The following is a 25,036-nucleotide window of genomic DNA, read 5'->3' on the forward strand; positions in this document are numbered from 1 at the left end:
CATGACTCCATACTTAAGTTTGACAATTTTGATAATTCTTATACAAGATCTTGTATAACGTATCAAATATATTTCAAATTTTCAAGATGACTTTATAAGAATCTGCAAGAATTTTTAAGTATTGAATCATATTCAAAGTGATTTGAATCGTCGTAGTATCAACAATCTTCAAATCGCTCTGAAATTGAAATTGAATTGAAACGTTTATCACTGGGCTCGAAAAATATATCAAATTTCAAATTTTCATCTAGCATAACAATAGAACAGTCGGTTCACGAAATCAATTTTAAGAACTGGTGAGGATAATAGCGGTCAGATAACAAAAAATATGATCTCGGCTAATTAATGTGATACTGCTATAATATAAGAAACTATCAATTATAATTCTATTGATTTAGTTATATGATAAACGTTTGGTAAATAAAAGAAATTTATAAAAATTATTTCATGTATTTTATCTTTACCTTTTTTTGACGTAATTTGAGAAACACTGTAGAAACCGTGAAACATGTTTCAAAAATTTTGTAAATGTTATTGGTTATATTTTGTAAATATATTTCTTCATCAATTGCTCAGTTATTTTAAAGTGTGAGAATATTGCGGATATAAATTACTATAAAATCACATAAATAGGGGACGTCTTTTATATATTATCATTATAGATATGAAAATTTGTCTTCAGTTTACATGTAGTAACGTATAGTTGCTTTATATATACGTATTTATTAAATTAGTTAAAATATTTTATACAAATTTCATCTACTAATTCAAAAATAATTTTTAATTCATTTATAAAACATTAATATTTAAAGATAATTATAATTATTAATAATCTGAAATTTAAAAAACGCTTGTGTCTATTGCAAAAATAAAACATGGTTTATAACAAAGAGCACAAATTAATTTTGCAAACAATTATGCACGACGGTTTTCTATCCGAAAATAAAGCAAAAGAGTTAATTATAAAGTTATTTAGTAAGTAAATTTATATTTAATATCAAATACAATTCAAATGTTCATGTACTTATTTTATCTGATATATTTTATATAAATGAAATTGTTTATTTCAGATGATAATAAAGTTGTACCAGTAATAAATCAAATAAATGAAAAATTACAACCCTTAAACATGTTGATCAAAAGAATACAGTGTGAAATTACAGGCCAGTTGTATTGGGTTTTAATAAGTACGGTGCTTGATGAAGTAACCAGGTTTGTATGATTAATATAGTCATAAAAAATATTTATAATCATTTAGGATGTTTAATTTTCTTTTTTCTTAAATTAAACTATATAATATTAGGTTTATAAATAACTAGAGATATCTTCATTTTACTTTTATGATTTGTTAATTAATAGCATTTGTAGAAATTTTTCATGAAGTTTATTAAAATTTGTATTATTTTATAGGTTTCAAACTGAATTTTCAAAAAATCAATTGGCTTTATTAAGAATTATATTTTCTGAAATTATAATATCGGACAATGGATGCATACAAAGTACAGTGTGTTTAAATTTATGCTCTTCTTCAGATGTGAAAATGTCAAAAGCAGATGCTGAAAATTTTCTTGAGGATATGGTTAATAGAAAATGGTTAATTTATAAGGTACTAATAAAAATTTGTCATCTGAATAATACTATTTTATTAATTTTATATTTTTATGATATTTATAGGATGGTTATTACTACATGGGTATAAGAAGTATAACAGAATTAATGCCATATTTTAAAGCTACATATGAAAGTAACTTAAATACATGTTACCTTTGCAAACAAATTCTTTTTCATGTATGTTTAAATTAATATTTCTTTTTCATGTATGAAAATCAAAATTAATATCTCTTTTTATTAATCAGGGTAAAAAATGTACTAATTGTGAAACCTTCTTTCACTTGTATTGCTTGAAGAAATTCACTATGGTTTGTGATCCTATGAAATGCCCTAATTGCAACACAGTTATCTCAGATGTTGATCTATCTGGTAATATTTTTTATCCATTTTGTTTTTATAACAAACTTTTATTTTATACTTTTTATAACAATGAAATTAACATATGTAGGTATACAAGATGATTCAACACTAGCAGAAGAGGATACAAGTAAAGTAAAAAAATCCAGCAGAAAGGTTTTAAGAAATAAAAACTAGATTTAGTTAAAATACAAAACATTAATTTATTTCATCCATAAATTTTTTATAATTATGAATAGGGTACTGGATCATACATGTGCATATATGATATATTATATCTACAAATATATACAGTAAAACGAAATGAATAGATTTGTAGTGCTTCAAGTGTTTTGATTTTTCTCAAATTTTTCTCTTAAATACTTGAGACCAGCTGTTATACTTGCTTCATCTATACTTCTGTTTTGCTTCATCTGATTTTGTACAATATTACTGGATTTGTATAGTCCAGGATCAATTGATGAAGTAGAATTACTTTGATTTATTGTTTCAATCACATTGTTATATCCAGTATTAGAATTTGTGGGTGTACTTGAGCCAGGAGGAAGTGGTATATCATAAGAATGTATATCTATTTCATTTTCTGTACCATCCTGTTGATATGGATGAGACTTGATATCATTATGAATACTCAAGGGTATATCAGCATTTTCAGAATTTAAATAGCCAGCACTTTTGAAATTTTCATATACTGGTCCAAACTCAGTAACTCTCATTTTCCTACATTTCTGTACCCACTCTTCCTGAGACATTTCAAACCAATATTTTCTTTTGCCTAGAAGTTCTCCTAAAGCTTTTATTTTATTTTCTTTTTCTAATGCTTTATTTTTTTCTATAGTTTGGTTATCATTATTTTCTCTCTTAGTTTCTTTAACTTTGATTAGAGTTTTTTCTGTATCATGCATATTTTCTGATGCATTTTGACTATATTCACTGTCATTCTTTTCTCTAAATTCTTCCTCTATCATATCTATAGGTAATCCTGCTCTAATACGCTGTCTAATTTTAGCTGCTTTCAATCTATTATGTTCCATTTTCTGTCTCAATTCTTTTAATTCATTTATCTCCCTCTGTTTCCTCTCTGTTTCCTTTCTTAAATTAAACAAATTCTCCTGTTGCTTGACTCTTTCTTCCTCATCTTGTGAAAATGCATAGTAACCAACACCATGGGTTCTAGCTTCATCAAATAAAATATCCTGATAATGTATATTCACTTTATCAGCTAGTTTCTGTGTTTGTTCCTCCCACTTTCTCCTCATGATTTCTATTTCAGGTTCTTTCTCTTCCTCCATATAATTTTGATCAACAGCATCATTCGTTTTTGGATCAATTCCTTTTTTATTTATAATTTGTTGTTTGATCAATTGATCCTTTTCTTGCATCAAGGGCAGATCTTCCCGTAAACATTTTCTCGTACGACCAAAACAATCTTCATATTCGACCCAGTCATCCTCATTTTCTAATACTGCATCAGTTTCATCTTTTGGTAGTGGTTCCTCTTCAGATTCATCTGATTTATTTGTAAAATCAACAAGAAAATTCTCATTAATGGTTCTGGATTTTTTTAATCGTTCATATAATCTTGCTTTTGCCTCCAGCATCAATTTTGACTTTTTATGCATATTAACATCCTCAATATACTGTGGTATTTTTGAATTTTCCTTTTTAGATTCCTCTTCAACTTTCTTGGGCTTTTTCCTTTGTAGCTTTGGTGTTGTATGATTTATTTCTGATTTCAATTTTGCTTCATTTACTTCATGTTGCTTTTTCAAAAGCTCTGCTTTTAAACCAACAAGCGATGAAAAATTTACATTAATCTTTTTCGTGTTATTCATTTTTAAATACTTTTATTGACAGTGATATTACGAATTCACAATTCAATCGCACTTGGTGTATGTCAAATTTAAGTTATTTCAATAACTTAATATATTTTTTCTGATTTATGTCCTTTAGTTTACAGGAGAGTGTAATCAATCGAATATTTTATCATTTATTCTTTCTTAAATGTCACTGTAAAATATCAATTATAGGTTATGGTATTAATATTTGCCTTCAAAGTGTATTTAAGGCATAAATTTCAATTTGTATAATCAAGTATGTGTTTATACATACGTTAAAATAAGTATAATTTTAATTTGTTTTAAAGAATCATAATTTCAAGTAACATGGTTAAAAATTTCCAAATTTCGTTCATATGAAAATTGATACAAACGAATCTTTCACAAATCTTCATACCAATATGTCAAATCGGTAACTGGGAAAGCTACACATACACACGCACACACACACAGATATTTATCGTTGGATAAAAGAAATAGAAATTTTTATTAGAAATATTAATCAAGTAATTATTACTTGTATTATTCAAAAAATTATTTTTATAAGAATTAAATATAAATAAATATGTAATATCACTTTAATCATTGAAGAAATGGAAACGGAAGAATAGAGCAAGCATTATTTCTTCTGATTAAGGATCACTGTTAAAAAAAAAAATAACTACGTATAACTGATGCTTGTAAATAAACCTGTAATGTAAATTTTTTAGTTTTATATCAATAAATTCTAAATATGTATTACATATAAATTTTGCTCATGCTACAAGGCATATATGTATAATATTCTTTTAATCTTTTGTCCTTATGAATATTTAATACAGTAAAGTATATAATAATAAAATGTATTTTGAATAATATTTAAATAAAAATTATATTTAATTATGTTTAAAAATAATCAAGATATCATATTCCTTAATGATTTATTTCATTGAAACTGCTATTAAAATGTAATATAATTTCAAAATTTATTAAATTATACACGACTTGTATTACACGAATTAATTTTTCTTATTATTATTAATAATAATTTTCGTAATTAAATATTTTACTTCATTAAAATAATTCAATTAATAGAAAAACATTGAACAAGATTAGGGGGTGAATGCGTGATATATTTCATTCCCTCGTACATTACTTAAAATAAAAATTATTTTATGCTATAATATCGTAAAATCCCATCAAAATAAACGTTTAAGCAATAATAAGTCAAATTTCCATTGTACAAACATAAAAATTAACATAAAAATGCGAGATAATAAATACAAAATGAATCGGAAATCCTCTTTTTTTCTATCTTCAGTAAATCGAGTACTCCTCCCAATGTATTGATCAATTGTATAAAAATACTAAGAAAAAGTTACAATACTTACTGATAGGAAGAAAATTAATAAAAACGTGAAATTATTACAATTTAATAAAGAATTCAATAGCTCGAAAGGGTGTAGAGCTTCGGGCCTTAGGCTCGATTCTTAAGAATTGTAACAGGAAATTTCATAAAAAAAAAAGTCGGTTTACTTAGTTGCAAACTAAGCGTGTAACGTGTGGCTGCGTATATTTGGGGAAATTGCGATTATTAGAAGGATTTCATCCGTTGATATTCGTCGCCATTCGTCAATCTGAAAATCGATTGTCGATTACCAAGTCCGTCCGAAACCTGAAGCTGCCGATCTGTTACTATGTTAGTCATATAATTTGCGGGCACCACCAGTTAATGCAACGAACACGTTATTGCACGTTGGATACCGGTAAGTAATCACGCGGCATAACGAGCGATATGTCGGTTTAGTTATATATACTTCTTTGAATATATACATATATATACATATATAATATGTACATGAAATGTAATAGAATAACTAAGATCGTTAAGATCAGGTTTTAGATAATTCTTGGGAACTCGTAAAATCTCGTAATGGCACCCCGTAAAGCTGTGAAACATACACAGGCAGAAGTAGAGAGAGCTCCGGAAACCAATGATGTATCGCCCTCAAAGAAAAAAAAGACCGTAGCGAAGGCTGCGAATAAAATCGACGAAGAGAAGCAAGTTAGATTGCCGAGGGCCGCGAAATTGACGAAAATCGAGCAGACAGAAGGCACACAGACGACCACAACGGTAACTAAGAACACGAAAACAAAAGTCAAGACGTCGCCGACTAAGAATGCTTCGGTGACTACGAAAACGAATTCCAAAGTCAAGCCTGTGCCGAAAAAAAAAAAGGAGGCGGTGGATAAAGATGATATCAAACCTGTGAATGAGCCGATTATAAAAGGTGCCGAGAAAACTGAAACGAAAAAGACACGCGCTAGAGTAACGAAAAAGGCGGGAATTGATGTGGAGGAAGAACGTGCGTATTAGAAAATTTTATATAAGTTTTTAATGTTGTTGTTGATGCATGTTCTCTGAAGAATTTATAGTCCGTGAAAATATGGATGGTTTGTTTATTAAATTTATTATTTAAGATGATATGATAATTACAAAGTAATAAATTTTAGACAAATTTTGTGAGTATGTACAATTGTGCTAGAAGATATTGAAATTTTCTATTGTAGAATATATAAATTTAATATAAATATTTTTACTGTGGAATATTGTGAATTTTTTAACAATTTATCGGATATGTTAACTAAATAGTATGTATATAGTACGTATATAATGTACATTAGATATTATACTACAGTACACATTGAAATACATACATACTAATATACATTAGATATAAGGACTACAACAGAAATTAATAAGGACTAGAGTTTTTGTTTCTCATGTAATCTCAAATATACATTTACATATTATTAAAATTATTTTTTTGTTAAATTTAGTTATGAAGTTCTCTCGAAAAATATAAAATATTGATTGCTTTTATACTTTTACAATTTAACAAAATTTTACTTATATTTTTCTCGTGTAATCTTCGTGTTAGACATTGTATGTCTATATTATATTATATTGTATATTATATTGTATAATAAATTAATAATCATGTATTGGTTTTAGCTAAGGGAAAGTCAAAGAGAAGAATTAAAAAACAATCTGTTAATGAGAATGCTGAAAATTCAGAAGCATCACCTGCAAAAAAGAGAAAAATAAATGTTGAGGTAGAATCAAAGGATAGTAAACCAAAACCAAAAGCAAGAGCAGCAAAAAAAAAACCTGATATGAATAATGATACGAAAGATAAAGTTAACAACAAAGCTAAAGTTGTTAATGATAATGAAACTGAAAATGATGTTAAATCAGGAGATGAAAAATTTACTAAAGTAACAGCACCAAGAAAAACAAGAGGTCGTAAGAATGAATCTAATTCAGATGACATAACAAATAATGATGAAACAACAGAGAAATTGTCTTCTTCAGAAATAGTAGACACTAATGAAAGGGAAGAAGCTGAAAATAATGAATCAGAATTAGCTCAAACTGTTAAAAAAGGAAGGAATGTAAAAAAAAAAGAAGTACCACAAAAAAAACCTACTAGAACGCGTGGCAAAGCTACTTCTATCGAAGATATAGATACAACAATAGTAGTTAAAGAAGCACAAAAGAAAACAAATAAAGATGCATTAGTTACTATAAAAAGAGTTCGAGGCAAGGTTATAGAAAGTGCAACGGAGGAGAAGAAAGTATTAAATTCGTCAGAAACGTTAAGTAGTAATAATAACATACAAAAATTGTTAGAAGATAATGATAAAAAAGAAGATGCAGAAAACGAGGAGACAAAGCACACCAAAACAGGAATGTTCAAAAAGATAGATGATGTGATTATAAGGGATGAAATAAATGAAAATAATGTGATCACTACATCGGTAAAAGAAGAAGAAAATTAAAAATGTATGTTCTATTTTTACTTGACATGTTTCTTCGAAAAAATTATATCATTAATATTTTAATATATTTGATAAAAATACAAATGTCTATGAGTATTTCTATATCTAGAAATACTAAAGAAATATATACATTGTAAAATTTCAATAATACATTTTGGTTACACATTGTTTCAAAAACGGTTATTTGTATTTTCTATAAAGTATTTTACATAGCATAGTTTTACAAACCTCTTATTAGTGTATTTTATGAATAAGGTATATATAAACACTTAGTATATTTAATATTTCTACAATATTTAAAGTTGTTTATTTGTTTTGAATCACAGAATTACTAGTGTAAACAGCATTGAGCATTCCATCAGTTACCTAATGATAGATTGAAAAAATAAAATACGTTTTTTAATTTTTTTACATTTTATGTAAGGATAAAAATTGAAGAATGTGTTTGTGGTTACAAAGCATTTACATATAAAAAAAGTGCCAACAAGTTTCTTACTTTATAATGTTTTATGCTGTATTAAGCAAACATACTATCATTCTAAATAATACTACAGTGTTCTTTTCTGTATTCTTTATTATGTTTTATAATCATTAAATACTTTCTGAAAACATTGAAGAACAATAAATTGAAAAATGAGTAATAAACTCATTTTATATTGGATTATTTTGAGTTTAATAAATCTTTATATTCATGTTGATATGATTTGATTATGATTAATTGTTTAAAACATAATTTACTTATTTAAATATTTTTGTATTTTCTTTTCTTAAATTGAAGTTATTCTTAATGTTTGACGAAAATATATAATTGTTGTTATGTCATATTTTGTTTGTATGCATTTTTGTTTACATTTATGGTTACCAAATTATTTTTTAATATTTCTGAAATTTTCAATAATAAAGTTTTGAATTACGATATAAAGTTCAGTATATATGTGTTTATATATACAAATGCACAAATTTAAATATAATACATTTGTGAAATACTTAGATCAGTTGCTTTTGTTAGAAATTAAATTGAAGTGTTCCTACTTTAATAATTAACATTTAAGAACTCCTATGATACAAAAAAATTTTTCATTATGTTATTCTCTTTATTGATTTATTTTACATTATTCTTAATCTATTTTTAGTAATTATTACAAATGTATTTGTGGAAATTAACGTAACCTATAATAATTTATGTTTCTATTCCTGTAAAAATTTAGGAATACTTTACAGGAATATTTTATAATTTTATTTTATTTGGATATTAATAAAATCAAGCAGTGTTCTAATTTTTGGTTTTCTTGTATTTTTTCAAATGTAAATATAGAAGTAGTCACAGATGAATGAATATATACACATATACATACATACATATATATATATATATATATATATATATATATAATTAAGGTTTATTTTAATAAATAAATATAGTAATATAAAAAAGCTTATAATAATGTAGATTTTCAGAATCAAAGTATGAAAAATTATTATTTTACTAAATTTATTTGCACTTTTAAATTAAACAAAATCGCATTACGCATTACAAGATTATTTCAATGTTCGCGCCAAAAGTTTAATTTCAACTTCACTCTGTTTCTAGTGAAACTACTTTAATTACTAGAAGATCGATTCGTTATAATTATACATTATCACAAATTTCATATCTTTAGAAAAAAGAAAAAAAAAAAGAAATCTGATAATCGTAGAAAATTAAAAGCTACTATAAACTATAAATCAAAGAATTCGTAATTTTGCTGAATTCGTTTTACATCCTTTCCACTATTCGTATTCATCAAAAAATCATCAACTTTACATGTAAAGCGATACGCTTTTAATTAGAGAAGAAAGAAAAATTTTACATTTGGAAAAAAAACATTAAACTTTGTGGATGCTGCTTAGCGATAAATTTCTTGAACGAAGATGGCGCTCGATTAATGGAATGCTCGCGCGTATAGATGATGTAGTGCTATCTATAAGATTGTAGTAAGTTAGAACGCTCTCCGTTGTGGATCAAGGAAGCAGTGAGAAACAACGGCGGAAGTGGGGATCGTGCGCCATTTTCTATTTTTGTATAGCAGTGAACTAGTGTTGTGTGTGTACATTTTGTGTGATAAATCGATGGATTATTAAATAATTGACGGAGGACGTGTCGATGTAATGAAATGATATTCGGTAACACGTGCTTCGAATCTCATGCGAATAATCATTATTTTGCGTTTGTCTTCTGTATAACCCGTGCGTAAACCCGTAGCTCCCTGTATCACGTAAACACTTTTTCTTCATTTCTCTTTTGAGCTAAGTGAGAGTGGCTTTCGAGAGCTATCGGTTCATTAGAACTATTACCTGGCGGATCGACATTGAAATTATATCGTTTTGCCCTCCTCGATTGCGGGATCCTTTACTCGCTTTTAAAGATAAAACTTCGAGATATAGAAGGGAAAACCAGTCTGTGATACTAAACAGTACTAAGGTATATAGCTAGAATATAAACTCTACAATTAGATATATACGTATATATGGCGTATGAGACGTAGATAGATCTAACATAAAAGATCTAGAAAAAATCTGTATAGTGTGTGCTGTGACTTTACCTTACTCGAGGGATAAACGTGATAAAGAGCAGAATGTCTCAGGAATCTGTGACAAATGACAAGCAACTGCCAACTCCTAAAGATAAAGGTATGAGATCTAGTTTACATTATATTACATTAATTGTATGTCTGTATGTGTATATATAGTTAGTAAACATTAATATATGTATGTATATATATATATGTATATATATATAAACATTAATATATGTAATATATATGTGTATATATATATATATATATATATATATATATATATATAAAGTGTATATACAAATGTATATTTATTATTATTTTATTGTATTATTTTATACATATATGTATTTTATTATTATGGGATCATATATATACATATATATATTATATATATATATGTATATATATATATATATATATATATATATATATAATATTTTATAGTTATAATTTTTTTTTCAATGTATAAAAAATATGATTATAATCTGCTTAATTTTATGCATTCGAATAACCTACGCTGGCTATATTGTTACTATATCAACAACGCCTATAATCTCCTTTGTAATATATATGTGTTTTTGATTTTTGATAGAAAGTAAAATAGGAAAATGCAATAATGTAATAGGAAATGCAAATGTAAAGATCAGTGTGTTCATATTAATAATATTTACTGTCTTTCTTCATGATTACATGTAATTATCTTGTATAGTCAAGATATAATGTAATCAATATATTTTTTCCTATTACAATTATTCAGAAAAAGCAGAAGTTTTGATGAAAATTTCAATATGAAAATTTGTTTGAAAATTGATGGTGATAGTATATATTTGATTGTCATTGAAATGTGGATCAAGAAATTCAATGTCAAAGATGTTGGTATATATATAAAATTGTATGGTAATGGTATATATATATATAAATAATTGAAATTGATGTTTTTTTATGCATGAAAATGTTAAATAATTTGCAATGGAAGGAAAAGATTATAATTTCTTATTCTTAACGTTATAATATTAGAAAGAATGTTTAATGGTTGGTTTGTATTTGTATTTGACTATTATTTATATGTTTGAGAATAAAGAATTAAGTGCAAGTAAGTTCAAGTATAATAAGTTTAATATAATGAAACACGATAGGCTAAGAAATTTATATCGTTTATTCTACAGCTATTTCTAAAGTATACAGATATTTAATAACATGGTATCTATAAAATAAATGTATAACAATGTACATTCTCAAAAAAGGTGAAATGCTAGTTAAAGATATTAATATTTGTATTAAAATATATTGGTTTGAAGATCAACTTGTTTATGTATCTTTTGCATTAATTGACTTATGCATAACATCATAATGGTACATGAATACGGTATAGAATATTTTTTTAGAATTCATTTAATGTATTATAATTTTTAAATATTGATCATTAATATCAATGTTAATTTTTTAATCTTTATTTTAAATATTACTTATCTATTACTTATGATAAATATCATAATTTTAATAAATAAAATGACTTCATAAATAATTTAATAATACGTATGTGTATATGTACATATATATATATATATATATATATATATATATACATATGTGGAAACATTTGAATTTATTCAGAAAATATCAGTTACAAATTATGTTCAAACGTACTTAAAAACAAAACCAATAAGATATAAAGTTGACAACAACGTTCTTAGGGACGTACTTGATTGGATTGTAAACTTTGTTCGCCTAAAAACCAGCCGTCGGTTTAGCCAGTTTGTATCGTGCTGTACGACATGCAGTATCTATGAAAATTTAAGAATTTCATTTCTTAGGCGCGTGTTATACAAACGTAAACGTATCTAGAAAAATTCGTAAAAATTATCAGAGTTGAAAACGATATCATTCGGTTGTGCCGCAAGTCTTATGAATCGTTTGTTTAAAGTAAACGTTTTACGAAAATAATTTTACACTTGTCGCGTGTACCTCGGCATTTTTATAAATTATATTGTTCATTAACGTCGTGCAGTTTCACATCTCGTCGTTAATTTCGCCGTTAATTTCCTGAAGTGATTCGAAACTGAAGTGACTCCTCTCGTCCGTCTCGTCCTTTATTGATAAATATTTGTACGACTGTTCGATACGGTTTCAATTGGCGAATTAAATCCTATCGATAAAAATATAGACGAAATAAATTCGACGAAATTAAAATGAAGCTAGACTACAGACGCAGGATTGCTAGTTCGAATTGGTATCGGCGACCACGGAAACGTCCGCTAGTAGGGCCAACAGGATCTCCTCTGTTAGACGCAACTCTTGTTATGCAAACCAGGTCTTTCCGATGGTTTCGCAGGAATAAATCTGTCAACGTTACAAAACGGGTTACTTTTCGTAAGTACTTCCCCAGTAAATGGTCGATAATCTTGTTTTGTCGTTGAAAGTTGGAAAGAACGTATTCACACCACGCGTTCAAATCTTCGTTAATCGTAGGTCCTACTCCAATGGCGAAAGTTCGTTATCCTATAGAGTTTGTACACATATTCAAGTAATCCGATAGCTTTCAACTAATTTGAAATTGCACACGGTAATTTAGATATACGATAAGTTTTATAAACTTAATTTTCTGATAGAGAATAAAGAAACTAATTGGTGGATGGTTTATATAAAAATATATAGTTTAATTTTAAGAATAGGACAGATTTTGAAATCCTTGAAATTGCCTTCACGTTACTGATATAACCGCATATAATGCATCATTAGTATCATTTAATTTTGCCAAATAAAATTTTCCTCTGCTTCTTAACTGTTATGTATATCATGTTATGTCATGTTATAAATGAGAGTAAATTAAAGATTTTTCACAAGAGCAACAAGTGTTTGTACTTACTTAAGTACTATATTTAATACAATTCTGCTTGTATATATGTATGGTATGAATTACATATAATAAGATGCTATAAATATTTTATTTTTAACATTCTAAAAAAAAGTGTGTGTATAAATAGATAATACATAAATTTATATTTATTATTTTAACTATTTTTTTTTTAGGAGATGAAGCAATTATATCTATGTCTGTGGCTGGGGAGGTAACCGACACTTCAATTATGGAAGTAGGCCGTTCAAGACCTCAGTTCCAGTATTCCCGGGTACGACATGTATTATTGTAAAATATTTTGCCAAAACACCATTTACGATTAAAGACCACTATTTCGATTATACTTTCAAGATCACTATAATAATTCATGGATTAATTTGCAGGAGGAATTAATATTGATAAAGAGCTTGCCATTATCTAAGAGAAGGCCCGATTTCTTAGATACCTCATATAATAAGTATGTTTCCAGTATTATATAAATACAATATTTATTCTACTATTTGTATTTTTGTTGTTTTAAGATCGTTTAAATTTTATTATTACTTCTTGCGAATTATATTCGTTTACTTTTTTCTGTTCTTTCTTTATTTGGTTAAGTTCACGTGGTGTGTGGGATCCTGAACGTTGGCATTCGGATAGGAAGAGAAGCGATACACCACCGAAAGACGAAAGAACTGGACGTGGTGATCAAGTTACTGAAAGTCATAATAAACGTCGGAACGGTGATCCAAGGGAACGGATTCGTAAGGAACAAGACGGCATAGTATTGAGTCCTCAGCGTAGAAGTTTTAATTCAGGTTGTTTTGTCAATGTGACTCAACCTTCGAATCGACGTCCTGAGAGTCCAATAGGGAAAGCAGAGGTCGTGGTAATTTATTTAAGGAATAACTTATTATAGAGAAATAGAGTAAAATTACCGGATTGTTTTAATAAAATGCATGACAAGCTATTTACTTACAGGTTAGCCATAGGGAACCTGTTCGCCGAATTGGAAGTGGAAGGATTTTAACTCGCGATATATGGGACTTTCGACCTGAGAATGAAAAACTGGAACCTGCTTTTCGGTCTGGATCAAGTGGTGGTACTTCTGTGCGTGATCGTGACAACAGGGATACTCGCGATGGAAAGGACCGAGAGAATACGAGGGAAAGAGATCGCGATCGCGATCGCGATAATTTGCGTGACCGAGACGAGAGGAACGAACGGTTCGAGCGAAGATCATTTGGTCGTGATTATGGTGACAGAGATAGGGACCGCGATCGAGAGAGAGCAGCAGAACGGAATGATCGTAATCATCAATCGGAACGTGATAAGGATCGTGGTCGCGAACGAAGATTCAGTAATGATCGCAGGCGAATATACAGCGACAATCGTAACGATGCGGATGAACCAGAATGGTTTAGTTCTGGACCGACATCGCAACATGATACCATTGAATTAAGAGGTTTCGAAGACATCCCTGAGGAAAAAGCAGTAAACAATAACAGTAGCAATACTAAGAATAAAAAGCAAACTGCGGTTCAGAAGAAGCGTGGGAAAAAGAACTCGTTGGAGAAAGATGAGAAGCAGATTGAAAATTCAGCAGGTCCGAAAGGGCGAAGTACACCGACTACGATGGATCAACCAATGAACGTTGTCGCTGCGCCGCATTCGCCGATTTCAGAACAGAACGAGTCGACGTCTCTCACACAAAAACCAAATCATGATTCCAACGAAAGCACTGTAATTGAACAAAGTTGCGAGACAATGGATAATTCTAGCACCACTAATCAGAATCAAGAAGATAGCCATCCTGATTTTAATCTAGATGAATTCTTAAAATCTGATACATTTCCTGGCGTACCTGGACTTTTAACTGTAAGTCTTATTTTGTATCTATATATAAAACGATATAGTATTTAATAATTTGCATATTATGATGTATTTTATTTATATATAGAATGGAGTTGGTTCAAACGGAGGTTCTTGTTCCCGATTTAGTCAATGGTTTAAGAGAGAGAGTCCTGTTCAACAGGTGGATAGTCGTCGAACTTCTATACAGGATGATATACTGAACAATCTTCTTAATGATATCACCGAACCAAATATTCAGATTCCATCAGTGACAGAATCTAATACATACTTTGCTCCCATTTCTCCTGCTAATACAACAGCAAATAATACTACATCAACTACTGGCGTAAAACTGCTGGAAATGCTACAACGTGGAAACAAACCAAATCAAAATGGACAAGGGGACGTAGTTGGCACTGTAATTCCAATGATGAAAAGCTCATCTATTAAAGATATGGGTGAGAATTTCTGCTATTAATTTTTATTATTATTATGACGTACGATAGAACGCTATATGTGACTGAAACTTCTTTAGAAGTTGGTGGAAAAGTTGTGCATAGTCTCGAAGAATTGGAAGCACGCATGCGGGGTGGTGCTCCTCCACCCACATCTTCGACTGATCAACCTCGTGTAAATAAGACTGAAGAAGATCTCTCTGCGTTTAAAAAATTGGTAATATTATATATATTATATTATCAATAAAATGTTACATTTTTGTCCTCTTTTTTTTATATACATAATTTGTTAATTTAGCTTGCTCAAGTGACTGGAGGACAGGCTATACCAGCGGCAAACGGTCCTATTTCGCAAAAACAACCTGTGACATTAATACAAGTAAGATAATTTTCTTTCTTTTCACCTTTTTATTTGACATCGAAATCACAAGATATTTTATTACATTTGAGATAATGCGTAATTTTCTATAGTTGCTTAACTCACAACTGAAAACACAACCAATTGCTCCTCAGCAATCGGTCCCAGAACCAATGCAAACATTTAATCACGTTGGTTCTGTTGGACCAACTCAACATCCGCATCAGGCACAAATGCAGCATGAAAATTTAATGAAAGTATTACAGATTCAACAGGTTAGTAATATTAGTAGTTCTAACTTAGAAAAAAGAAAAAGGGAAAAAAATTATTATTATTAAATTGTGTTTGTAGCAGCAACAGAAACAACAGCAGCAGCAGCAACAACAACAACAACAACAGCAACAACAACAACATTCAGATATGTTGTCTATGATGATGGGCCAACGAATGTTAGGCATGAGTCCCGTTCCACCGGAAATGCAGATGATGTTGAGTAATGCTCCAACAAGTCAGGAACTCCTCCAAAGACCAGAAGCTCAAGCAATTATTCAAGGTCTTCAGCAAGGAGAAATAACTAGACAACATCTCATACAGCAGTTACAGGTTTGTTTCTTTAACTAGAAAAGAAATTTATGTTTAAATCTTGTTGTTTTTAATATATCAAGCTATAATAATAATATGTAAAATAGAATCCAGCAATGCAGCATCGTCATAGAGAAGTTCTAGTAAATATTTTGAAAATGTATGGTGGTACTACACCACGTACTATAAGTCCGCATCCTAATGCACCAACTCCTCAAGATCATATTTTGCAACAGATGTTGTACCAACAACAGCAACAAAGGATTCCATCTCCTATGAACAATGGTAAGTTACATTCCTTGTTCATTTGTATTATTGATAGAGTTTAAACTTTTTTAAACTAATTATTTTTGATATACAAATTTTTACATTGCTGTATAACAATTAATATAAAGATTGTATGGTTAATTGGGAACTATTCTTATTATTAAAAATAAAAGTTTTCATTAAAAATATTGTAGATTAATGATATAAATATATATGATATTGTTTGGGATGCAGCTTATTGTCCACCTTCAATAATATCTCCAAATTTGACTGCTAGTCCCAGTACATTAACAGTACAGCATCCAGGTAGAATATAAAAAATAATAAATTCTTTTTTCTTTTATTACTTTGTTCTGTTATTATATATGTGTAAAATTTAATAATAAGCAAATCGCTTAGGAGATCTAAAATATCAAAATACGTATCATATTTATTTTAAAGAACTTGTGATCTTGCTTTTAAAAATTCAAAATATTTTTTTTTAAATCATAAGGATAACGATTCAAACCGTACTTGATTTTTTACTATTTTTAACAGTGATGCAACATAGGGTTCCTTCGCCGCGGGAGATTGTCATGCATGCTCAATCTATAATGCAAAGTGCTTTAATTAAGAAAAAATTGGAGGAACAACGTGAAAATTTCCGAAAACGACAGGATCAACAACAGCAGCAGCAGCAACAGCAACAACAAGCTCAGCAAAGAGCATCGAGTCCAGTTAATTCGCCAGCAAAGCAAACCATGAGTCCAACACCGCTCGCTTTTACTCCAACGTCAGTGTTACGTAAAATGACTGCTGATAAGGAACCTGAGGGTGCGAATCGCTCTAATCATCAATTAGAATCGAATTACTTACTTCTGTCTACAGCTAATGAAAATCGTAATAATATATATCGTAACACATTTAATTTCAAGAGAAATAGTTTCACGCAACAATCCGCTTCTTGTGACAATGCAATTGAGTTTATTAATTATTCAAAGCATGGTAGCATATCTGGAAAAGATACCTGGTTATCGTTGCCAGTTAAGTTGCCTGACAATGACAACAATAACGGTGATATAGAAGAATCTGCATTAAAAGATAATCATAATTCCTTCGTAGTGGCTTCTATGTCTTATGAACAACAAAAAAAAGATAATGCAACTGAGTTGACTAATCATAAAAAGCATGGTAATATGTCCGGAACTGACGCTCGATTATTGTTGCCTATTAAATTGTCTCAAAATGACAACAATAACAGTGATGTAGAAGAATCCGCATTAGAAAACAATCATAATTCCTTTGTAGAGACTTGTATGTCTTATATGCAACAAAAAGATTGGCAGAATGATTTGATTTTAAAATTAAAAAAAACAGAGAGAACAATTGAGAAGAACAAGCTCACTTGTGAAAAATTATCGAACGAAAATATCAACAAAGAATTGAATCTAAGTGATCGTAATAACAATAGCTCTCTTATTCTTGATAAATTATCAACAGAACAATTCGAGATCGAAACGGTAATAGTCGACAATAAAAAGGCATTAGAAAAAATAGAAGAAAATAAGATAGCAGTTTTACAAAGTGATGAAGTTGTTATTTAAATCATTTGGCATCTCGTAAATTTCATACATGAAAAAGATTCATAAATTTGTGACTATTATCCGATGTGTAACATTACTTTTTTATTTTTGTATTAAAATGAGGAATGATAATTTTGTTTCTTTTCCTTTCTGTTTGCTTGACACCTTTAATGTGTTTGAATATAATTTGTCTGCCTTTTTTTTGCATATTGTATACGAAAATGAGTGTTTTAATTTCGAATAAAAATATTAATCTTATTAGAAAGAAAGCAAAAAAAAAATCAACTAACAATATAAATTACATTTTCCTTCGTAGACACTAATAAACGAACATATTACAAAAAAAATATGTTGAAATAGTTTTATAATAAAACGCTTTATAAATATATATCATGCTTTAAGTTTCCCTTTACATTTTCATTTTTCCTTTAATGGAATGCTTTGAGATAATTTTCTATTTTAATGCATGCGCTTGAAGTTTTGAGGCTTTTACTTGATGTGGTTAAGGGAACTGTATTTATTAACAGAATGATATTTATGTAAAACTAATTTTTAAAAAATAAGCGTTTTTTTTAATTTTCGTACATAAATTGAATGAAATGCACATTGAACATATTAATAATTCGTCTGTTTCTTTAATCCTTATTTGTTATTTTATTCTACCTAAGAATTAATAAAATTGTGATCTTAGCCTAACAATTATTTATCATATATTTCATTGTTTATTGAAATATGTCATATATATTACACAATACTAAAATATAGTTTTTGTTTTATTAATTTGTACAAGTATCTATTTGTAGTATATAGTGAAAACGTGAAGAAAAGATTTTTAATTTGCTTAATATTTTCCTATTTTTATGTAGGTAATAGTAACGATCCATCGAAATTGGCGACTCAATCACAGGCATCGCAAATGCAACAAATGCAGTCTGCAGTTCAAATATTGACTCAAGGAGTTCTTTCTCGACATAATACCACCTTACGACCACAATCTGTTCAATCTACATGGTCAAATCCGACTATGAAACAACATCCAGGTATCTGAAGCGTTATAAATCATTTATCATGTTTAAATTTTTTTTATGTTTTGTGCTTTGCAACAATTACTCTGAACTTGTCAGAATCAATCATTATTTAATTGTTTATATTTTCATTTATAGGTCGACCAATAGTGAAAGGTGGTAGTGGCAATGGAGGAAATCAATTTCAATACAGTGGAAATTCAGATTTCCAGCAGCAACAACAGCAACAACAACAGCATCGAACAGTTTCAAGCGTGTATGGTAACCCTGCACGTTCTAAACATACTGTGACTAGTTCCATGCCACACCACAATGTTCCCCAATACAATGTTGCTCAGAATTCAATGATAAATCAGAGGTCAAACAGTATGAATAATCAAATGAAGGTGCAGCAAACTCCTCCTTCACATCTTGCTAATATGCAACATCAACCACAGCAACAACAGCGTATTCTTAATTCACAAATGCAGATGGTCTTAAATCAAAACTACAACTCGAGTCGTACAGGTAAATATAATTTATGTATGGATTGATAGAAATAGGGATGGAAATTTTACAATTGATAAGTGTTTTACAGTTTACTAACTTTTGTTTAAAAAAACAGAATGTTTTTACATTTTGAAACGATTACATTAATTTTGTTATTCTAAAATATTTTCAGGTGTCTACCTCTTGTCTAATCAAATTGCATGCAATGGTGTTCAGAAATTGGAATAATTAGATTTCACATTTTAGCTGTTCTTATTTAACCAGTCTAGACAGCATTTATCTTTGGATCGAACTTAAAGTAATCAATTAACGCTTACTTTAGGCTGTCTTCTATTTTTGTTACATAATCTACTCGATGCTTTTTTCTAGTACTAAATATCAAGCTAATATTATTCCTTCGGAAAGAAATACGACGCATTAGAACATTATATTTTCGTAGATTTCATGTATATCAAAATAAATGCTATAAATAAAAATAACAAATATTTTTCACAGATGGGAGAGTAATGCGGTCGCAGCAATTGAACATGCCCGTAGGTCGGCAAGCATCACCAGGTTTAGGATATGTGGGTAGCAATGGTGGAGATCTGTCACCGACTTCAAATCAATTGGCACGATGGTTTAGTCCAGAACTCCTTGCTCAAGCTCGGGCTGGTAAGCTACCAGAGCTTGTCCAGACAAATGTTTTATCGTTGGAAGAATTAGAAAGACTTCAACATGCATCAACTACAGTGCATAATTAGATTTATATTGTACCTCCTCATCTGTTTAATTGCAAGCACAGGATCCCATCGGCGCAGTCGTTGCTCTAACAACTTTTTAAATTAGATGGCTTTTCATATTAAAAAGTCAGTACGAAGATTCACTCCGATTAAGAAGAAATCCATTTCAGTAAAGTCCTGCTTGCATATACAAAGTCATTTAGGTAATAAACCTTAAAGGAAGTAAGGTTTAGTGAAATAAATAACCACTTCGGAAAGAGACATTTTTTGAACATGATACAGATTAGTTGAGCAGTATTTTCTCTCTATGAAAATGTCTTTTTCTTTTTGATTATCTTACGACTTATTTGTAATAAACTTTACAAATAGCATTAACTAGTAAGCTACAAATGTACAGAGGATTATGGAATAATGATATAGAATCGAAGATAATTAAAAGAAGATAAGCCATTTAAAAACAAATCTAATTGAACATCTTTCTATGAGAAAAAGATTTATTGCTTATAAGACTGAAAAAAAATATAAAAATTCTTACTATTGACTATGAGAAAACAAAATACATACTATTTCATTATGTATAGTTTCTAAATGGCAGTAAAGCAGAAGTTATTTGCCTAAGTATGGACAGCAAGTCTTTATTTATAAATTACAGAGTAACTAGACTCGATTTCAAGCACTATTTATTATTATAAAATCTTTATTATATACTTGTTACTGAGCTGCAATGTCATTAATTTGATCATTTTTTTCAGCTATTTATTTCTTTCCATGAAACTTGCAGAGTCCTTTAGGTAAATAATTATGGTCGAAATGCAGTAAATTGCAGTAACCACAAATGCAGTTACATATACAGAGAAAAGTGTCATATATTATATTCTACTTATACTATTACGAACATTGTGGTCGTATGAACAGAATGAACATGCGTTAATAAAACGAGAGCAAGTACTCATCAGATCTTGCGTATATTAAGGAAATAAATATATAATATATACTTTGTAGAAGCGTGAGGATACAGTGTTATTATCATGTTCGAAAGCGAAAATTAGAACAAACCAATTCCAAATGCAACCTTGGCAGATAGGTAGAAAAAACGTTTGCAAAATTTAACGAAAGAAAGGAAGAAAATCAAAGAGAAAGGAACAAAAAAAGAAAGAGAGAACATTCCAACGGTTATAGAGAGACAAAACAAATACATTAACAAATAGAAAAGATTTATTGTCGACATTGCTGCCAATATGTGTTTGCTTTATAATTAACTTGTTATTTTTGTGATTACATTTTTCGTACAGTCATATTTATATTTGACCGACAGCATCAATAATAACTTGTTCTTCTTTTTTTTTAACTTTTTTTGATCTAAGTTGTTACTTGGTTGATAATTAGTGAATATCAAACTACCATATCAGTTATGTGAAATTGCATTTTTCCCTAATTTAATAATGAATGATACTTTTATATTCATTGGTATTTTAGAACCTAGTAAAGACACTAAAAAGACCTGACACAATGTTAACAAATGGAAACAAATATTTTTCTAAATTTCGTTTTGTGTTCACGTATACAAACTGATATTTAGATAATTTCATTGAATTACAGAGTTCATGGACTTCTGTTACATCTACTCCCTGTTTTACAATACTCTATTTAATAAAATTAATTTTCATATTTGGATGTACTCATTCCGTCTTTTTACTTAATCTAAAGCTTTTTATTAAAATGATATATTCAGCACATGAGTGCTTCGTTGTCAAGAACGTTTTGTAATAATCATGAGTATATTTATGAAAATTGTCGTACAATCACATAATTGTACACTAAATGTTGATTACAAAAATAATTGGTAAGAACATTTTATGAATGAGAAATTTGAAAAACTATAACACAAGGGTTTCTTAAAATATACTGCAGTTATGCTACAAACAATTATACAGACTACGGGAAATGTGACAAACTTTTTCTGCGCTTTTTATGCATACAATTCATATTTCATTAAACCAAATAATTTAATGAAACATGTGTAATATATTATCCTATTCAGTATAGTTAAAGATGGAATTTTTAATGTTTTTATTGTTCAAATGTTTTTCAATGCGGCAAAGATGTGCGTCATGTTCAGATTTATTTCCGACCAATCTCTGTTCGTATTCACATTTATATAACTCGTCCATAACTATGCAAAACTGTGCTATGTAAAAAACAAAAATTTCATTGGGAATTATTTATTGGGAATGTAATTACTACAAGTACTGCCAACAAATGTATTAGTGTCTACATTACACTAGAAAAGTACCAAGAAAAAAGGAAAAGAAAAAGAAATAGACAATGACATTTGTTCTGAAATATTACAACATTGCAAACAACATTGTTGCCTTAAAAGAGGCTATTACAATCTATTGCTATTGAAATCTATAAAAGAACGTATATATGTATATATAAAGGACATCTCGTTTATATATGTGTATATATGTTCTTTTACAAATTTCAATTATTTAAAACATCTCGTTTTATAAATCGTTCTTGTTTTTATATACATATTAAACAAGAATGATTTAAAACGAGTCTTTTACGAAGAAAATTGCATTTACGTTAGATTCATCTATAAAAATAGCAACGCTTGATATTTGGTGGAAAAACATTTCTTACAAAATTGTAAAGAGAACTTTTAATTCGACTTTTTAAAAAATAAAACGAAAAGGTAATAGTGTTTTGCGCTTTATTGATTATAGTATTGTGAAGTATGAATTTTGTCCTCATAAACTCGCGAATTCGAAAGGTTGTTTCGTAATTCGAAAATTTTTGTAAATAATTCAAATCCTGAGCAAAAAAAAACTGGTTTATTGGCCCATGCAATAAATTGCATTGGGCCAATAATTTGTAAATAAAGTTATTAAATATTACATTATGTGAAATTGAAGAAAACGTCAGAAATAAATACAAAGAATGTAATTGTAATTTTAGTCATTTCATTTATTTACTGAAATGAATTGAAATTAATATAGTAATAACTAAGATCGAGCATATTCTCTTGGTGTATTTTATGAACTGAAACCTTTGTACTCCAAGTATAACCATGTTTAATTTAAACATCAATTTAAATATCAGATTCATTTTTTTATTACTGTTTGTTCTCTTTCAATATCATTTACATCATAAAGGATAAATCAGAGAGGATTTACATGAATGTAAATATATTTTTTTGTAGCATAACTTTTTAATGAACTCGTATCACATTTTTTTTTGAGAAAATGTGTTTCCAGAGTTCTATTAATAATCACAGTATATGTAATGTATATCGTATTAATCGAAACAAATGGAAGCTTGGAATTAAGAACTTCGGCTGTTTCCGTCTATACTCGTTTCTCGCCACCAAGAATCCCTGAACTTGCCAAGTGAACGGTAAAACGCACGAGTCGTAAATGGACCTCCATAGTCGAAGGTGCGTTTCTCATCCTTTGGAATATACGAATTATCGGATCCGTAAATCATCAGAACACCCAAAATTTGGATTTACGTTTGATTCTGGATTATCGAAATTCAGTGAAAACCTTAACATTTGCCATAAAGGAGTAACTGAAACACGTACATCAAATTTTTCTTTGCGTGAACAAGGTTTCAAAGGCATATCTTATTTGACTTTGGCAATTTTCATTCTAAAGGCAATTTTTACGCAATAAATACATACTTGCTTTTTTTGGTACTTATTTTATCATTTAAATAACTCTAATGATTATCGATATAGGAAGTGTACTGTCGAAGAAACGAAGAGGATATTAAATTCTGTGCAACGTATATTTATTTTTAGAATCCTGAAATGTACATAGAATTAGTAGTCGAAATTATTGATTGTTCGAAAGCTATGTAACTGATATTGTGCTGTGCCCTACACAGAGACTAATTGAAGGAAACAATAAAATTCGTTGTTCGATCGAAACTAATTAAATGTACCGTTCCATTAGCGTAAGTAATATCCCTAGAAATAGGAGTATATGATATATATCAGGTTCAAGCGCGGTGAATATGCGGACGTGATAAAAAGGTGAGTAGCATATGGCGGGAGAAGTGTTGGCGGGGAACCACGTGAAATCCAACGTAGCCTAGCGCCATTAATGGCAGCCATTGTACATTGTGCGCCCTTCAGGGTTGCCATTTTGTTTGTTTCTTTATAGATAGTGCGATTGCAATTATAAAAGGAATGCCTAACGAACGAATAGACGATCGATTTTGTCCTATATTAAAGGGATTACCTCCACGGCATATCTTGCAGAGATTTCATTTCCTTTAAACAAGTCGTGGTCAATATGTAGTGAATACGTAGAAAAATAGTTGCATACTCATACATGCTTGTCATCTTTACTTATGTGTATGTATATTCAGAAATGAATGACGAATTATTTGTGAACCGAAAAGCAGCGCTCGGTCCGATGTCTCGTGCAGTTAGACCTCGAGGCATATCAAGACATTCGGGAAATGTGCGTCGGTGTTAGTAGCGAGACTGTTCAACATACTAGAATGAATCTTGCATATACGGAATCCTTGAAATACGACTTGAAATGATATTGTTGTATTCGTCCAAGAGATCATGGTCGTGATTACAAGTTAAACAAGGTACTTGTTGAAACATATCGAGCATAGTATACGATACTACGGATCCCGAAAAGCTGATACACGGGGGGGGGGGGGATTACATCTTTTCGGGA

General features: G+C 29.3%; 4 protein-coding genes across 15 annotated transcripts; 3 read left to right on the plus strand and 1 right to left on the minus strand.

Moving 5' to 3' along the window:
• The first annotated feature begins 823 nt into the window (after nt 1-823).
• On the plus strand, nt 824-2,164 carry LOC122528310 (non-structural maintenance of chromosomes element 1 homolog). The gene is made up of 6 exons (XM_043653302.1): nt 824-975; nt 1,071-1,212; nt 1,411-1,606; nt 1,675-1,788; nt 1,857-1,980; nt 2,060-2,164. Exons 1-6 carry the CDS (start codon nt 876-878, stop codon nt 2,143-2,145), a joined length of 762 nt encoding a protein of 253 aa, XP_043509237.1. The 5' UTR covers nt 824-875; the 3' UTR covers nt 2,146-2,164.
• On the minus strand, nt 2,152-4,942 carry LOC122528307 (coiled-coil domain-containing protein 174). Of its 2 annotated transcripts, none has more exons than XM_043653295.1 (2): nt 4,937-4,942; nt 2,152-3,812 (listed from the first exon to the last, which is right to left on the minus strand). In XM_043653295.1, the coding sequence occupies exon 2, from the start codon at nt 3,801-3,803 to the stop codon at nt 2,292-2,294; it is 1,512 nt and encodes a 503-aa protein (XP_043509230.1). In that variant the 5' UTR covers nt 3,804-3,812; nt 4,937-4,942; the 3' UTR covers nt 2,152-2,291. The 2 variants fall into 2 exon arrangements, with proteins under 2 accessions (XP_043509230.1, XP_043509229.1); XM_043653294.1 differs by lacking the exon at nt 4,937-4,942 and adding an exon at nt 4,081-4,233 and having other exon boundaries at nt 2,152-3,978.
• Nucleotides 4,943-5,292: 350 nt separating this feature from the next.
• On the plus strand, nt 5,293-7,805 carry LOC122528309 (neurofilament heavy polypeptide-like). Of its 2 annotated transcripts, none has more exons than XM_043653301.1 (3): nt 5,293-5,551; nt 5,677-6,151; nt 6,802-7,805. In XM_043653301.1, exons 2-3 carry the CDS (start codon nt 5,719-5,721, stop codon nt 7,626-7,628), a joined length of 1,260 nt encoding a protein of 419 aa, XP_043509236.1. In that variant the 5' UTR covers nt 5,293-5,551; nt 5,677-5,718; the 3' UTR covers nt 7,629-7,805. The 2 variants fall into 2 exon arrangements, with proteins under 2 accessions (XP_043509236.1, XP_043509234.1); XM_043653299.1 differs by having other exon boundaries at nt 5,296-5,551; nt 5,682-6,151.
• Nucleotides 7,806-9,376: 1,571 nt separating this feature from the next.
• On the plus strand, nt 9,377-24,270 carry LOC122528306 (eukaryotic translation initiation factor 4E transporter-like). 10 transcript variants are annotated; one of them, XM_043653290.1, is made up of 16 exons: nt 9,377-10,298; nt 13,217-13,314; nt 13,427-13,500; nt 13,641-13,911; nt 14,004-14,900; nt 14,983-15,334; nt 15,412-15,548; nt 15,630-15,710; nt 15,803-15,964; nt 16,041-16,292; nt 16,379-16,556; nt 16,773-16,844; nt 17,076-17,351; nt 18,967-19,140; nt 19,264-19,632; nt 20,110-24,270. In XM_043653290.1, the coding sequence occupies exons 1-16, from the start codon at nt 10,244-10,246 to the stop codon at nt 20,355-20,357; spliced, it is 3,696 nt and encodes a 1,231-aa protein (XP_043509225.1). In that variant the 5' UTR covers nt 9,377-10,243; the 3' UTR covers nt 20,358-24,270. The 10 variants fall into 10 exon arrangements, with proteins under 10 accessions (XP_043509225.1, XP_043509226.1, XP_043509228.1 ...); XM_043653291.1 differs by having other exon boundaries at nt 13,641-13,905; XM_043653285.1 differs by lacking the exon at nt 9,377-10,298 and adding an exon at nt 12,281-12,556 and having other exon boundaries at nt 16,044-16,292.
• Nucleotides 24,271-25,036: the final 766 nt, after the last annotated feature.

The sequence above is a fragment of the Frieseomelitta varia genome, unplaced genomic scaffold (assembly GCF_011392965.1).
Source record: "Frieseomelitta varia isolate USP_RPSP 00005682 unplaced genomic scaffold, Fvar_1.2 scaffold_248, whole genome shotgun sequence".
In the NCBI taxonomy this organism is placed as follows: Eukaryota; Metazoa; Arthropoda; class Insecta; order Hymenoptera; family Apidae; genus Frieseomelitta; species Frieseomelitta varia.

Coding starts and splice junctions, on each gene's coding strand:
- LOC122528310 (XM_043653302.1), top strand. CDS start 876: ATGGTTTATAACAAAGAGCACAAATTAATTTTGCAAACAATTATGCAC. Junction 976..1,070: donor GTTAATTATAAAGTTATTTA/GTAAGTAAATTT, acceptor TGTTTATTTCAG/ATGATAATAAAGTTGTACCA. Junction 1,607..1,674: donor GAAAATGGTTAATTTATAAG/GTACTAATAAAA, acceptor TGATATTTATAG/GATGGTTATTACTACATGGG.
- LOC122528307 (XM_043653295.1), bottom strand. CDS start 3,803: ATGAATAACACGAAAAAGATTAATGTAAATTTTTCATCGCTTGTTGGT.
- LOC122528309 (XM_043653301.1), top strand. CDS start 5,719: ATGGCACCCCGTAAAGCTGTGAAACATACACAGGCAGAAGTAGAGAGA. Junction 6,152..6,801: donor AATTGATGTGGAGGAAGAAC/GTGCGTATTAGA, acceptor TATTGGTTTTAG/CTAAGGGAAAGTCAAAGAGA.
- LOC122528306 (XM_043653283.1), top strand. CDS start 12,376: ATGAAGCTAGACTACAGACGCAGGATTGCTAGTTCGAATTGGTATCGG. Junction 15,965..16,040: donor AAGTATTACAGATTCAACAG/GTTAGTAATATT, acceptor TTGTGTTTGTAG/CAGCAACAGAAACAACAGCA. Junction 17,352..18,966: donor TGCTGATAAGGAACCTGAGG/GTGCGAATCGCT, acceptor ATTTTTATGTAG/GTAATAGTAACGATCCATCG.